Below are 15,597 nucleotides of genomic sequence, written 5' to 3'. Positions count from 1 at the left end.
ATTTATGTTATCTTTTCCAGTTCTGGGGGTTGGTTGGACAGTTTCTGCTCAGGTTAGTCATGTGGCAATACTCACCTGAGAGGTCAGCCAGGCTGGAGGGCCCAAGATGGCCCCATCCGCAGGTCTCGTAGTTGCTACTGGCCATTCATGGGATGTGTTCTGTTGGTTCCTTTCCATGTGCCCTCAAACCTTCCAGGAGGCTAGGCAGGCTTCCTCACATGGCGGAGTTCCAAGAGGGCAAAAGCAAAAGCTGCAGTCGCCCCTTGAGGCTTGAGACCCAGAACTCACTTGCCATCACTTCTGCCATTTCTATTGGTCAAAGCAAGTCACATTCTATTGCTTGGCCAGTGTCTGACATGCGTTTGTCAGTACATTTGTCATTCATCAGGTAAGGCTTAGCAGTCAGTTCAGAATGAGTGCGGGGAGCGGGGGGCATGTACCCTAGCTAAGGGGGATCATAATAAATTCTTAGTTCAGATGAAGAGGTGTTGGGTCCTGGAGCCATTGGTATAGGTTGTATTCTCTGGCCAATGGAGAAACTGAGGCAGAGAGGGTAAGCCAGTGTGAAAACGGAATCAGTACATCATAGAACCAGTTTCCATATGAAGATACTGAGGTCCAGGAACATGAAATGTCTTGCCCAAGCTGACACAAGTTTATGACAGAGCCAGGAGTGACTGGGATCCCTACCAGCTAGCCCACCCCTCCTCCACTCCCCTCCCCCTCTAGCAGAAGCCCAAGGCTGGGAATGCCTGGGATCTGCCCCTCTTGTGTGTTTGTAATCAGAGCCCTTTCAGCACCCATGGCACCATGCAAGGCACTTAATCATGACTTCTGATCTTATCGGCATCATTCCCATTTTACAGATGGGAACCAAGGCCCAGGGAGGGCAACTGACTTAGCCAGGGTCTTGCAGCTGGTGAAGCCCATCCACCTGATACCAAAGCCTGAGCCTCCCATGATGTCTTCAAAAGAGCTCAACCCCAGATCCAGCCCCCAGAGGTGAGAGGCAGCTCCGTGGCCCTCAGGGGTCTCGGGATAAAGCCCACTGCCTAAGGAGCTGCTTCAGAGGCCTGAAGCAATAGTCAAGAGTTCTCTGGAACCTGCCCCTACAAGTAGAAGACCCCTGAGCGATGCTCTGGTCCACACCCCCACCATTTGATGAATGGAAAAATCAGGGCCTGACCGGACCCAAGCTTCTGCCTCCCAGCCCAGAGCCCTCCCACTGTACTAGGAGGCTGGGGGCAGGCGAGCAGGCTCCACTCAGGGTGGCCAGACACACACAAGGCTCCTCTGTGGCATTCAGAGAGCACATTTATTTACAAAGCGCTTTACAAACATCAGCTTATGCCTCCCCACAGCCCCCTGCGAGGTAGGTCAGTAGTCGTATCTACAGTTTACAGATGGGGAAATTGAGGCACGGAATGGGGGTGTGGCCTGCCCCATTTTAAAGAGATTTTTCCCACCCACCCATCAAAAAATAATGAAATTAACAAGAAAGAAACGCTCCTTCATCCCAAAATACACCTTCTTCCTCTGAACCGTAGACGCTGCAAGCACCCCTGATCTAGCAGTGACCCGTCCCCAGTGGGCAGCCTCACCAGGAGCCACAGAGACCTCAACCCCAAGGGCTGTCGTTCAACCTTGCAGATTATCACGGCCTAGGCTGAGGAGTTCCCACCAGTGAGGCTTGAAAGTTATAGGAAGAAGGGCTGAAGTGCCTTCATTCTGCAGGCATTGGGTCAGGCAGGGAAGGGGCCCCACAGGGAACAGGGTAAGGATGGGCAGATCTCGGTTCGAGGAAGCTCAGAGCACACGTCAAAGAAGTAATAGTGGGAGGGATCATGAGCAAAACAGCCCCAGGGCTGTAGGGGGGGGCAGCAGGGTGGAGGAGGGGGCTATTGTCCCCTCCAGAGAGGACCAGTCTGATGTGCCCAGTCTACCCAGGACCCTCAGGGGCCAGGCCAGATGGGAGTCCAGATGCCAAGCCCCAGGGAACTCTCCATCCATATCCAGAGGAAGCCACGCCGGGTGGAAACTGGCCACGCACAGGCCCCACAGGGCCTTACTCATCTCTGCCAAGGGCTGGGACAGAGTCAAGGGGCTTGAGCCTGGAGTCGAGGGGCTTGAGCCTGGGTCCTCCCGAGCTGGCAACTCTGCGCGCCTGTCACTCTACCAGGCAGTGCCAGATACACGGCGCAGACCTGCAGGAACCTATGGAGGTAGGCCGGGCTGCAGTCTCGCTAAGCCTCTCCTTGGCCCCCAGCCTGCCCATCGGACATGGTGAGAGGCCCCGGGCACCGTGGAAGGGGCACCGAGATGGCCCGGCGCCCACTCTAGTGCCGTCCCCCGGGGGAGCTGTAGCGGCGCAGAGTTAGGGGTCCAGGTCTTCCTCATCAGTGCTGGGCCTGGCTCTGAGTGCACAGTGGGTGCCCCAGGCCAGGGGCCCCGCTATCTTGACTCCAGCCCCTCCAGGTACTCCAGGGCCACATCATAGCAAAAGTGGTACTGATCCTGGGGAGAGGGAGAGAAGGAATCATGAGCCTGGTCCCTCTTTGGTACTGGGGAAGGGGGGAGTGGGAGACGAGGGCGAGCACGAGCCCTGGCCCATCTCGAGGGGAGAGGGGGGCAAACGTGGATCCCTGTTTTGGCACCACCAGATCAGGACCCACAGCCCGGTGGCGGGAACCACACAGAGGGCAGTGGGTACAGAGGGACCTAGCTTGGCATGGACCGGGAAGTTGGAAGCGGTTGGGCAGGGAGACATGGCCTCTCACCAGGGTTTCCACCATATTGGGCTTGTAGTTCCTAAGCGTTTTGGCAGCAAAGAAAACGTCCACCAGGTTGTGGCAGCGGATCATCTCCAGGACTGTGGCGCAGGCGCAGAAGGTGCCACTGCGGCCACCCCCGTTCCTAAATGAGACACACACGAAAGGTTTGGGGGTGGGGCTTAAGAGAGGGAGGCCTGAGGCTGGAAAACCAAGCGACTGGCAGAACCGGGGAACCAAAAGGGAGGAGGGTCAGGGCCTGGGAGCCCAGAGGTGACCGGTGGAGCCAGGGAACCCAGGAGGGAGGGCCCAGGGAACCCAGAGGTGAGGGGTGGAGCCCAAGAGGGAGGAGCCAGGGGGCCCAAAGGTAAGGGGCGGGGCTTAGGGAACCCAGGAAGTAGGGGTCTGGGAGCTCAGAGGGGCGAAGTCAGAGGCTAAAACTGGCATCCAAATCCCGTGGGCAGTTAAGGAGACAGCCTGCCGGAGAAAGACAGCAGATTCTGAGGGAAAGGAGGCTAGACGAGCTCCAGGAGAAATCCACCGAGACAAAGACAGCGACAGAGGACGGCCGCAGAGCGACAAGCAAAACCGGAGAGCAGGATGGAAAATGAACACCGAGAACACCAGTCACCCCCAGCAACACAGACGCGAGGTGAAAACACACACACACACACACACACACACACACACGTACACAGCCACACTCCGAGGCTAAGAGAGACACTTCCTATCCCCTGTGCTCTCCCTCCTCTGCCCCCTGTGACCTCGGGGTGTAGGGCTCCCCTTGGGAGATGGGGGATAAACTAGGCCCTCAGCCGCCATCTCAAGGGGTCTCTCCCACTAGAACCTCCCTGAGGACCGGCCCTGCCTGACTCGGCTCCCTATCCCTATCTAGTATGCCTAGACTGGCCCTAAAAGGGTAAAAAAGCTAAAAGCAGGAGGGAGTGGCGGTCAAAGGAGTGAGCGTACCCAGACACACGTACGAGAATTTATGAATGGGGGCATGTGAAGGAATGAATGAAAAAGTTGCACGTGTGCATGCGCGGACAAAGACTGGAAATTCTTTGGCTTCGAGGGTGCTACTGTCTCACGCAGTGAACAATTCTGACAGCACTCTAATTAAACTGGCAAAGTCATGCATCACACAGAGTGCCGGGCAGTTGTTCGGCGTTGAGTCTACACCCTGGAAACCGAGCGGAGTCTTCCAGGGAAGACAGGGCCATCCTCACACGGCCACGCAGAGTGCAGGCCACAGCCGCCTTCCCCGCCCGAGGGCGGTTAGTGCCAGCCGTGAGGCCCTCTCTCAGACTGGGCCTCAGGCCCCCACCCCTCCTCCCACCCCGCAGCAGGGCCCGCACTCACAGGCAGTGCACGACCGTGCGCCCGTCCCCACGCTCCGCCTGCCACTTGTCCACCTCGGCCAGCAGGTGCAGGAAGGCCTTCTTGGAGTCAGGCGTGTCCCGGTAGGCGGACCAGCGCAGGAACTGGAAGTGTCGCACCAGCAGGTGCCCTTCCTGCAGCTGGGGGCACGGGCGGCCAAGCAGGGGGTGTGAGCACAGGGGTCACGAGACCCTGTGGTGACCTCACGAGGGTCTGACGAGGCTGCCCTGGCAACCCCTCGGGTCCTCACCGCAGGGCTCCCAGCTCACTCACCCGAGACATGTTCTGCACCCGGAAGACACGGGCCACCAAGTCTTCATCCACTGAGCCCGACACGAACTCCACCTCCATGAGGCCATACTGCTGTCGGCCGGGCTCCGGCCAGTACTGCAGGCAAGGCTAAGAGCATGGACGGACAGGGAGGGCTGAGCAGAGGGGGCCAGGGCGGCCGCCGCCACTCATACCCAGCCCAGACCTCCACACTTGCCCTGGGGCTCCCGCACACCCTGACCCACTCACTCGCTCCCAACTCCCCTGCAAAGTCCCCACCCCCCCCCGGTCCCCGCCACTCACCCATCAGAGCACAGTGCACACCGGCCCCCAACGCCTTCTGCACAGAGACAAACCCTTCCTAGGTGGGCACTAACAATCCCTGCTGTGCAGCTACACAGCTATACCTAACACGCTCGCACACACACATCCCCACGTGAGGCTGCCTCCTTCTAGGGCCAGGCCTCGGGTCACCCCCACCCACCCCATCACCCCTGCCCCCAGCCGTCTCTCTTGCTGCCTCGCTCCCCAGCATCAGCTCACAGAGCTGGGGTGTCCCTGGGGTTGCAACACAGCTCAGGACGCCCACTCCTTCCCTAGGGCCCCACCATAGCCTCAGGGCCCTAAATGCCCCCTCCTCTCCAGGCTAGACTGGAGACAGCAGAGGGGTGAAGGAGGTGTATCCCCCCCCCCCAACACACAGACAGACACAGGTCCTCCGGGCCAGCAGGTCCAGAGCCCCAGCTTCGAGGCTCAGCTCTGCCTAGAGCCCAGGCAAGGCTCTTCCTTCCTCTGGGCCCCCCATTTCCCCGTTTGTGAAACAGTCCTCAAGCTCCTCCCAGAGGACTCCCGGCTCCGCCTGCTTCCCTCTCTGACCACACCCACAAAGAGAGGACCTAGCTTCCTCTCTTCGCCCGGGGTCCTGGCCACTCCTTACGTACAGGCCCTTACACATGGTGCTCCCCCCTCTCCATGGATCACTCACCGGCCCTGTCCTCACCTAGTTAACTTCCTACACATCTCAGCTCAGATATCACCTCCTCCAGAAGCCTTCCCTGATACATGATCCCCCCAGGCTTCTCCACGTCCCAGGACCAGCTCCACGGCAGCCCCTTCCCTCTGTGCTGTCACTGTTGGTCTTTGTGCCCTGCTCCCCATGGGACCATGAGATCTGAGGGCGGGCTGTGTGTTCTTCTATTTCCCTACTGCCTGCTGCAGGGCCTGCCAGTGGGAAAAGGTGGCTGAATGCATGAGCAAATGGTGAACACTGAGTGACGTCTGTGTGAGCCTCCCTCCGGGTCCTTCCCCTCCACCTCAGCAAGGGCAGATTCTTCTCACACCGGATTCCCTCCAGACCCCTGCCCCAGGGCAAGAACCCACCACCCGGAAGTCCTAGGTCATTTATACCAAGTGCCCAACTCGAAAAGAGCCCAGTTAGCAAGGCTTCTCAGCCTTCAAGAGACCGTCATGCTCATTTTACAGGAATCCTCCTGGCCGCCTAGGACAGGGAGATGAAGAGAGGCCCAGGGATGGAGGGGACAGGGCCAGGCGTGGCTGGCAGGCTGAACATCTGCACTTCCTGGAAGTGCCAGCCAGCCTTGGGAGCCCCAGAAGGAAACTGGGGCAGCCCCCAGGCTGAGGCCACCGGGCCAGTGTCTGGACCAACCTCAGCAGCAACTGCAACATCTCTATCCCTGCCATGTACGTAGCACCTACTGTGTGCCAGGCAGAAAAGAAACTGGGGCTCAAAGAGCCAATGAACTTACCCTAGATCAAACAGTCAAAAAGTAAGGAGGCTGGAATTTTACTCTGCCTTAAAGGCCCCCACCACGGCCAGTTAGTTCCACAGGCTCCGGAAGAAGGCAGCCTGGGGTAGGGGCACAGCTCTGCGACCTTGGAGAAGTCACTTCACCTCTCTAGGTCTTGATCTTCTCACCTGAAGCCCGTAAGTGTGAAGCAGAGTCCCTGGCATACAGCAGGTACTCAATAAAAAACAGTATTTCCCTCCCATCCGAAAGCCTCACTCTACAGAAGAGGAAACCAAGGCTCTGGGAGGGAGCAAGACCCATCTGAGGTCACTCAACAAATAGGTGGTACATCTGGGATCCGACCCTGGGCTTTGGGGACACGCCCTTGAGCACAGCGAGGCCCTGGGCAGCAGAGGCCTCACCCAGGCAGTGTTGGACTGGTGCAGCTGGTTGAGCATGACAATGGAGGTGCACCCGTAATCGTAGACCAGCCGCCAGAAGTCAGGCGTAGTGCTCTGTAGAGGATGCAAGGTCACGATGAAGGCTGCGCTCCGTGTGTAGCTCTGCAGGGAAACCGGGACTCAGCGGGGCCTGCTCGCCACCCCTGACAGGGCCTGAGCACCCCCACAGGCTGTCCTCCCACTCTGCCCACCCTGGGCTGAACAGCCCTCCCCTCGGGGCCAGGCTGCCTCCAGTGGCCCATTTTAGAGGCTGGCTGGCACACTGAGGCCTGAGTTCATAGGGTGAGCCCCCAGGCCTCTGGTGCCCAAGCCCACAGCCCTTGGAACTAAACACAAAAGGTTCTCACATTTGTGGCAATGGGAATTTGGGCATGGTAGTCTTGCTCCCTGCCTCAGGGCCTAGGCATGTGCTATTCCTGTTGCCTAGAACAAATTTCCAAATATTGACATGGTTCTCTCCCTCCCTTCTTTGTGCTCTTTGCTTAACGGTCACCTCCACAAAGAGGCCCTCCTTACCACCTCATCAAAAATCGCCATATACACACACTCCAAACCCCACACTACATATTTCTTCTGCCTGGTTGCTTTTTGTAGGAATTACCAGTGTATATTTGCTTACTGGCTGTCCCAACCCATCACCCAAATACAAGTTTCAGGAAAGCAGAGATTTAGGGGTATGGTCTTTGCCCGGCACGTGGTAGGAGTTCAATAAGTATTTTTGAATAAATAAATCTCCACGTCCCTTCCGACTCCATGGGTGAAGGGTCTGAGACCCCAGCTCAGGGCCCCAGACCAGTCACGGGCACTGACGCCACTCCCTGCCCTGACCTCATCCCGACCAGAGCCCTCGGCCCTTCCCCCTTGGCTCCCGAACCTTCCCAGATACTTCCCAGTGCGGGAATCCCAGAGCGCACCCCACCCCCCCCCAAGCCCTCACGTCAGTCAGGGCCGCGTTGATGTAGTTGTTAGGGTCCCCGTCGGTGGAGATGAGGAAGGGCAGGCAGCGGTCGGGCGGCAGGACATCCATGCTGCGGTTCTTGTCTCGGTTCCGGGGCAGCAAGGCGATGCTGCACTCTTCCACGTCCAGGGGTGGTGTGACCGAGTTCAGCGTCTAAAGGAGTGGAAGGAGCAACAGGGTGGGCGTGGGTGAGTATAGACATCCAGTGTTTGCTGGGCCTCCTCACAGCTCCCGCCAAAGCACACTGAGCTGGGCTACTAACCCCATTTTACGGTTGGAGACCTGAGGCCCGGACAGAAGGGAGAGAGGGCAGGGACCCCAAGCTCCCAGCCTCCAGACCGCGCAGGCTCTGAACAGCGCTCCGGAGACTCGAGTCTGCCTCCTTGCTCCCTGCATCACCTTAGACAAGCTGTCCTACTTCTCAGCACTGCTTTTCTCAGCCGTAAAGTGGGATAATAATATGCCTGCCGCGAGGGGCTGTCGGAAAGATAAAGAGATGACGCCAAGGACCAAGCACGGCACCAGGCACATGCAAGGCTCCAGACGTGCGAGGCGCAGTGAGGACCGTTACGAGCTTCTCAGGCGCTTTCAAGAAGACAAGCCGGGAAGCCCCACGTCTTCTGCAAAGCGGACTCCGGGGGCCTGGCAGAGATGGTCAGCCCCGTCTGAACAAAACGCAAGTCCGAGGCACCTGTGCTGCCACAAGCCTGGGACTCCAGGTTATCTCCTCCACCTCGTGCCTCATATAGCCTGGTCGATGGGGTCCCGGCTTCTTTCCCTTGTCCTTGGGGGTCCCTAATGGGGAGCCCCAGTCTCTCATGATCCCCAGAGCCCAACAGGCCCCAAGAATCACAGGCAGCATTTCCTATGACACCAGCCTCCGCTGGCTGGACGGCATCAGGTATCCAGAAGGTGCCACCCCACGGAACCCTCGCGGGAACCTGGAGTGCAGCGGACATGTGGGGTCTCTGCCTGCCCACTGAGAACCAGCCCTTCCCCCATCTCAGTCACATGACATGCTGAGAGTGGCTCCACCCCCAGAACCCCTCCTGGGCCCATCAGTGTGTTCCATCTTCCTGGCCCCAGTGACTGGCTCCGGGAAGGCACCGGAGAGGCTGGTCTAAGACTTCTGTTGGGGCTGTTGGGAGTCCTTTCTCCGGTCTCCTGACATGAGCCTGACACTGCTGGGGGCGGCCAGGGTATGGGTCCGAGAAGCCGAAAACAAAGAAAGCAGAACTAAAAATGGGCAGAGGCTAAGTGTTGGCATCATCATCTGAGCCCCTGGATCCAGCCATAACTGAAGCTGCACCATCTTCAGACTTGTCCGTTACAAAAGTCATGCAGTTGGATTTTTGTCAGCAACCAAAGTTGCAAATCCTGAGAGTACAAACACTGCAGGGGCAATATTGACTTGCTTTCCGGGATAAGAAAACCAAAACTTGGAGAAGTAATGTGAGTGTTCAAGGCCAGTCTCTAAGTCCTTCCCAGTAGCCCCATTCGGTCCCTCTTTCTTGGCTCTCAATGACGCCTATAGCACTGAGGACTTCCCAATACACACACACACACACACACACACACACACACACACACACAGAGTCACAAGCCACATCCACACTCCTATACACACACTCATGCCCCACCTGGAACTCTTCCCGCAGCTGGGAGGAATTACTCTGGGGGTCAATGCGGATCATCTCCTTGTAGGTGGCCTTGAACTCGCTGACAGGGATAGTGGTCTCCCCACACAGGCAGGCCTCCAGGATTGCATCATGAATGAAGATGTACTGCTCCTGGAACAGGAGGAGAGAATATAAGGAAGCAGGAGGGGACCAGGACCTAGAGATTTGGGGGTGATGACAGGGGGAAGCGAGCCCAAGGTTGAGGCAGGGGTGCTGGAGCCCAACCACGTGTGACTACAGGTTGGACCAACCCTGCTGGAAACAACTTTCATGGGTATGTTCACTCATCTCATATTCATCTCTATAATAACCCTGTGAGGAGCTCTGGAGGTGAGGGCAGAGCAAACACAAGTGGATCTTGACTGTAGAACCTGACCCTGGCCCACCGCTGTTTGACCTCACCCGAATGAACACAGTGGTGCGGACTCTGGGAAGACGCTAAGAGGCTGGCGGGCCAAGTTCAGGCATCTCAGCCCCAAGGACACCCCTCTGACACATTCCACCAGCTCTGAGTTCCGCCACGAGGGACCCAAGTCCTGGAGAGGGGAGGGGAGGAGGGCTGCGTCCCCTACTTCTGTCTGGATCATGTTGACGCGCCGGGAGCAGAGGGCCTTCACACAGTTGTAAATGTCCACAACACCCTCACACTCCGCCATGTCCAGCATCACATCCAGAACGATGTAGCAGCCTGTGCGGCCGGTGCCCGCGCTGGGGAGAGAGCAGCCAGGGGCCCCGTCAGAGCCTGGGGAGGGAGCCCGGGACCAAGAAGGGAAGAGGGGTTCTGGGGTGCCTGGCCATGCCTACACCACACAGGGACTGGGGGACAGAGACAGACACCCCACTGCACCAGCAAGGAGGAGCCAGGGAGGAGTCTGCAGCAGGAGTCGTGGTGAAAGGTGACACAAGACAGAGCTGGGGACGGGCCTCAGGAGGGGAGAGGGGGAAGGGTAGCAACTTAGCTGGGGAGAAGACAAAGGTGATGCTCAGAGCTTCATCCAAGAATGTTCTTGCCTCCTGGGTAGCCCCAGATCTACACACCCTTCAAAGCCCCACACGTTCACAGCCGCTCGCATACTCAATGGAGCCTCCCCAACCCTTCCCCAGACATCATTCCTCTGAGCTCTGAGAGTAATTCGGGCAGGCTCTTATCAAACCCTCTTCCTGCTACGCGGTCGTCGTTTTTGTGGCTGTCTCCCTGACCCGACTGGGAGCTCCTCGAGAGCTGGGCTGGGTCAGACCCATCTCTGGGATGCTCATGGTCAGAAAGAGCTGAGCAGAGTTGAGGGGCGGAGCGAGAGGACAAAATGACACCAAGCTGTCAGGCTCAAAATGGTGGCATCGGAGCATTGGCAGGAATGCACAGCAGTGGGTCTTCCACACGCCCCTGCCGGGGGCTGAAATCAGTACCGCCACTTCGGGAAGCGGTTTGGCAGTTATCTACTTAAAAGCGGAATGTTTACATGGCAGCAATTCTACCCCACGTACGTACCCCCCAGAAATGCACGCGTCTGCCGGCCCAAACACAGGCAATAGAATGTCCTTAGTGGCTCTATTCATAATAGCTCAAAGCTGGAAACCACCCAAATTCCTATCAATAGCAGAATGGATGAACACACTGTGGGTGAGTCACCCAGTAGCCTGTGATCCGACAGGGATGAATCTTACGTACATAAGGTTCAGACACCAAAGAGTGCACACCGTAGGATTCCATTTATGCAAATTCAAAAACACAAAATGAATTTACGCTTGAGATGGCAGGATACTGATTGCTCCAGGAGCGAGCAGGTGGGTACAGACAGGAAGGCGGCTCAAGGGGGCTTCTGGATGCTGTTAGCGTTCTAGTTCTTGATCTGAACAGTGCTGGTGATTTCACGGGGGTGTTCAATTTATGGAAAATTGATAAAGGTATACACTTATTACGTGTGCACTTTGCTTTAAGTATGTTATACCTCAGTGAAGTCTTATTTTAAAGACGGTATCTTAAAGAAGCCTAAAGACACCAAATGGAAATAGTCTGTGGGTGGCAGGACAGGGAGGGACTGAGTCTGCCACGTGGTATTTGGGAAGCTGAGCGGAATCCAAGCAGAGGAGCCAGGACACATACAGAAGCCAAGGACCTTTGGGTCAGGGAATCGGTAAAACCACAGGGTTAGAGGCTAAGCTCCCCAGGAGGGGAGTGGGGGCAGGAACCAGACAGGACACTGAAGAGGCAAGAGAAAGATGTGGAGCCAGAGAGGAAGCAGAGCAGAGGGAAGGCCGCCGGGGTCACAGGAGCCGAGCAAGACAGGACCGGGGACAGATAGGAGTGAGGGCCAGGAGTTGCACAGGGTGTGAAAGCCAAGCAGTGAGAAGAGCCCATGGGACTTGGAGAAGAGAAAGCAAAGCACCCCCCCCCCCCCGCACCTGGGCGGCCCCACCCAGGCCGGTGTGCAATGCACACTTTTGCTGAACGGAAGCAGATAGAACTCAGCCTGCCTGGTGCCTCACCAAGCCCCAGCCCCCTCTGTCTCCAGCGCCTCCTTAGCCTCTAGGCCCAGGGCCTCTGCAGGTCCTGGGAAGCATATGAGGGTGCCGACCTCAGAGCCAAAGCTCAAGGGGCCCTTGGGGGTCAGTCTCTCCTCCGTCTCTAAGCAGGATGAACCTAAGCCTAGTCTCCCTCTGGGACCCTGAACACCACCACGCCCAGTCCTCTTCTGGGGATCCCGGTGCCTCACCTGCAGTGGATGACGACGGGCCCGGCGTCAGGTGGGGTAGAGGCCTTCACGCGCCGGATGAAGGCTAGCAGCCCTGTGGCGTGGTAGGGGACGCCGTGCTCTGGCCATGCTGTGAAATGGAACTGTCGGACCTCGTGCCGGGCAGAGTAGCCTCTCTGGGGAGACAGGCAGAGTCACTGCTGGCATCCATTAGACACCTGCCGGGTAAGCATCTCACCCCAGGATCTCAATTAATCCCAGTGATAAACTTACGAATGGGTATTGATGACTCATCGTACCAGCGAGAAAACCAGGGCCCAGAGAGAAGAAACTGCTTGCCCGAGGTTAGACAAGATGAGCATGACACAGGAAAGGGGCCAGGGCCTGCCTGACGCCTAAACCTGTCTGCCAATCGCCCACCTCTGCCACCGCGTTGCCGTGCAACCCCCAAGAGGTCACTTTGACTCTCTGGTCTTAGTCTAAAGGGGGAAAGTGTCTCCTTCGAGGATTTACAGAGGATCAAATGGGATCACAGATGGGAGGACTCGGCCAGTCACTGGCCATGTGGCCTCCTGAGTGATGCAATGACCCCACCTCATTGTCTTTACTTGTACAATGGGACTAATGGAAACACCTCATTCCAGAGTTTTCAGAGTGGAGCCAACACATGTCACAGCTCAGCACGATGCTCAGTGCAGAGAAGGACCACACCTGGCAGCTGTCATCATCTCCAGTTCCTCTTGGAGTCATCAGTGAAGGGCAGCCCCCTTCCTGTTCTCCCACAATGCTCCCAGTAATGCTCCTCTTCCTGTCCTCCTGTAGTGCTCCCCTTCCTGTCCTCCATCAATGCTCCCTGCAGTGCTCCCTTTCCTGTCCTCTATCAATGCTCCCTGCAGTCCTCCCCTTCCTATCCTCCAGCACTGCTCCCTGCAGTGCTCCCCTTCCTGTCCTCAGCACTGCTCCCTGCAGTGCTCCCCTTTCTGTCCTCCAGCACTGCTCCCTGCAGTGCTCCCCTTCCTATCCTCCAGCACTGCTCCCTGCAGTGCTCCCCTTTCTGTCCTCCAGCACTGCTCCCTGCAGTGCTCCCCTTCCTGTCCTCAGCACTGCTCCCTGGAGTGCTCCCCTTCCTGTCCTCAGCACTGCTCCCTGGAGTGCTCCCCTTCTTGTCCTCCAACACTGCTCCCTGCAGTGCTCCCCTTCCTGTCCTCCATCAATACTCCCTGCAGTACTCCCTTTCCTGTCCTCTATGAGTGTTCCCTGCAGTCCTCCCCTTCCTGTCCTCCAGCACTGCTCCCTGCAATGCTCCCCTTCCTGTCCTCCAGGAGTGCTCCCCAGTCACAGAGCAACTGCCTTGCCAAGGAAGACAGCGGAGCCGTCCTCACCTCTCCTGCTTCTGCGCTGGCAGGTGGGAGGTGGACTCTGCCCCACCTCTGCAGGCACCCCTGGAGGGACCACGTGACAGGAGACTCACCCGCTCCAGGGCAAAGGTGCGCACGACATACTCGGCCAGAGTCTCCGTCTTCACCAGCGTGATCTTGATGTCCCCGTACATGTCCGAGTCCTCCGGCCAGTACCGTGAGCACTTCACCTAGAGTCCCACAGGAAGGCTCAGTAGGCTCTTCGCTGCCCCCCTTGGCCCGCCTTACCCCCTCACCCCAAGGCCCTGCTTACCCTGCCCACCTCCACCAGCTTGGTGATCATGACAATGCTGGAACAGTGCTCCTGCCACACCATGCGCCAGAAGTCGTAGACCATCTCGGGCTTCGGCCCTGGGGCGCAGAGGGTGCTAGTCCCTGAGGCAAGGTCTCCACCCAGGGCCAGCACACCTGCTGCCCGGCACCACCACCCCAGGCCAGGAGTCTCCCGAGCCCCATGGAGGGCTTCGTGCTCATTCCACGCCCACCCCACCCAATGCCAATTTGTGCCTGGAGGGCCCTGAGAGCATCAGAGAGGGCCTGGCTGGAGACCCCAATCATCCTGAGTGAAACCCAGGGGGCAGAGCTGGAGGGCTAGATCCTTGGTCTATAGGGCAAGTCTCCCGGAGGGATGGACAAGTAAATGGTTGGCGGGGGCGGGGGGGGAAGACAGCCAGCGGGTCCCAGGAACCGCCCACCCCACCCCACCCCCCACCGAAAGGCACAATCCACACTCATCAGGACTGAGCCTGGCTCCCCTCTTCTGCATGCACCACCTCAAAGACAGACAGATGGACAGACATGCGCCGAGCATGTAGGGGAGACACAAACACAAAGAGGGGCAGAGACTGGTGGCCGGATTCCAGAAGACCCAACCAGACAGTGGGGCTCAGACAGTAGAGAGACAGCAGGGAGCAGACGGGGAGTCAAGCAGATCAGAGCGAAGGCAGAAAGGCGGCAGAGGGCATTCAGCACACGGGGGCACACGGGCAGAGGTGCAGGTACCTTGAGTGGCTATGAAGTGGTTTGACCTGTGGTAACCCTGGAACAGGAGAAGAGGGTGCGGTGAGACCCTAGGGAGCAGCCCCGCACTCCTTCAGATCTCACCCCCTCTGCCCTCCTGTCCCAGAAACAGCACACACACCCATAGGCAACTGTCTACCCTCTTCCCTAGGCCCTCCAAACCGGGGTGGCCCTGCCCTCCCAGCCCCCCAGCGAGGGAAGAGCAGCTGGGACACCAGTGTCTTGGGTCCAAACCCATCTCTGCCTCTCTGCAGTGTGACACCACAGAGGACACGACTCCTTTATGGGCCTAAAAGGTCTCTCCACCCACAAACTGGGGGGAGTTACCCACAATCAGCTTACAGCCCAGCTGTTTGGATACAAATAAAGACCATGGTGACCCTGCCCAAGTTACCAGGGTGTCCCCAAAGCCCCAGAGGCCTAATCAACCCCAGATCCCAGACTGGGTCTTATCAGTCACCCCAGTCCCCTCGTGGCAACCAGATGGGCAGTGCCCCCTCCCCATGACATGTCATCCAGAGTTTGGGGAACCCAGGGACCCAGATGAAGGCTTCAGGCTGGAAGCATATGGGCACGTGGGTTACTCATGGCCCTCAGATAAAATGTTTTTTGAATCTTTAAAATCAATAATAATTTTTTGAGACCCTATTATGATCACATACTGTGCTAAGCACTTTACCTACACTATCTCCCACAAAAGAGAGGGCAAGAGCTACTGTATCATCCATCCCGGAGCCCTCAGGCTGCAAAGGGGAGCCAGCCCCAACTCCCACCCCGAAGCCACAGCCAAACCCCGAGGTCCTGCCCTCACGTGACTGACACCCAGGGCATCAATGCAGTCAACATGGGAACAATCAAGCTCGGCTGCTCACCTCAAGTTCACGGCCACAACCTAGCTCCCCGCCCCCCCCCCCCGACCCCTTACTCTGGCGCAGAGGGAACCCTGGAGTCAGGCTGCCAGAGTTCAAATCCCAGCTCTAACTCTTGCTAGCCGTGTGCCCTCAGGCAAATCCTATCATTTCACTATGCCTCGATTTTCTCATCTACAAAATGGGAATTACAGTATTTCCCTCCTAGGGCTGTTGCGAGGAGTAAACAAAGTAACGTAGGTCAGGGGTTTGGTGTAGGTCAAGGTCAGTACTTAATCAATAGCAACCATTAGCACCTGCTACTACTTTAAAGTTCAAAAAGCATATCCCTGA

General features: G+C 57.7%; 1 protein-coding gene across 3 annotated transcripts in view; it reads right to left on the bottom strand.

Annotated features, from left to right (window-relative positions):
• Nucleotides 1-1,296: 1,296 nt before the first annotated feature.
• Nucleotides 1,297-15,597, bottom strand: part of PTPRU (protein tyrosine phosphatase receptor type U) — an 82,980-nt gene continuing 68,679 nt past the window's right edge. For 2 of the 3 annotated variants that reach the window (XM_040467193.1, XM_040467197.1), the window contains 12 exons: nucleotides 14,378-14,414; nucleotides 13,629-13,726; nucleotides 13,429-13,545; nucleotides 11,979-12,133; nucleotides 9,837-9,972; nucleotides 9,226-9,375; nucleotides 7,565-7,738; nucleotides 6,589-6,729; nucleotides 4,422-4,547; nucleotides 4,131-4,288; nucleotides 2,778-2,913; nucleotides 2,452-2,514 (listed from right to left, as the gene is read on the bottom strand). In XM_040467193.1, the coding sequence (XP_040323127.1) occupies nucleotides 2,452-2,514; nucleotides 2,778-2,913; nucleotides 4,131-4,288; nucleotides 4,422-4,547; nucleotides 6,589-6,729; nucleotides 7,565-7,738; nucleotides 9,226-9,375; nucleotides 9,837-9,972; nucleotides 11,979-12,133; nucleotides 13,429-13,545; nucleotides 13,629-13,726; nucleotides 14,378-14,414 (1,491 nt within the window). Of the gene's footprint in view, nucleotides 2,515-2,777; nucleotides 2,914-4,130; nucleotides 4,289-4,421; nucleotides 4,548-6,588; nucleotides 6,730-7,564; nucleotides 7,739-9,225; nucleotides 9,376-9,836; nucleotides 9,973-11,978; nucleotides 12,134-13,428; nucleotides 13,546-13,628; nucleotides 13,727-14,377; nucleotides 14,415-15,597 lie in introns of all 3 variants that reach the window. The other variant, XM_040467186.1, reaches the window with a different exon arrangement.

This window comes from Herpailurus yagouaroundi, unplaced genomic scaffold, assembly GCF_014898765.1.
Source record: "Herpailurus yagouaroundi ecotype Mexico unplaced genomic scaffold, PumYag 77, whole genome shotgun sequence".
Taxonomy (NCBI): Eukaryota; Metazoa; Chordata; class Mammalia; order Carnivora; family Felidae; genus Herpailurus; species Herpailurus yagouaroundi.
The sequence above is the reverse complement of the archived record's forward strand: the minus strand, read 5'-3'. Positions and strand labels throughout refer to the sequence as shown.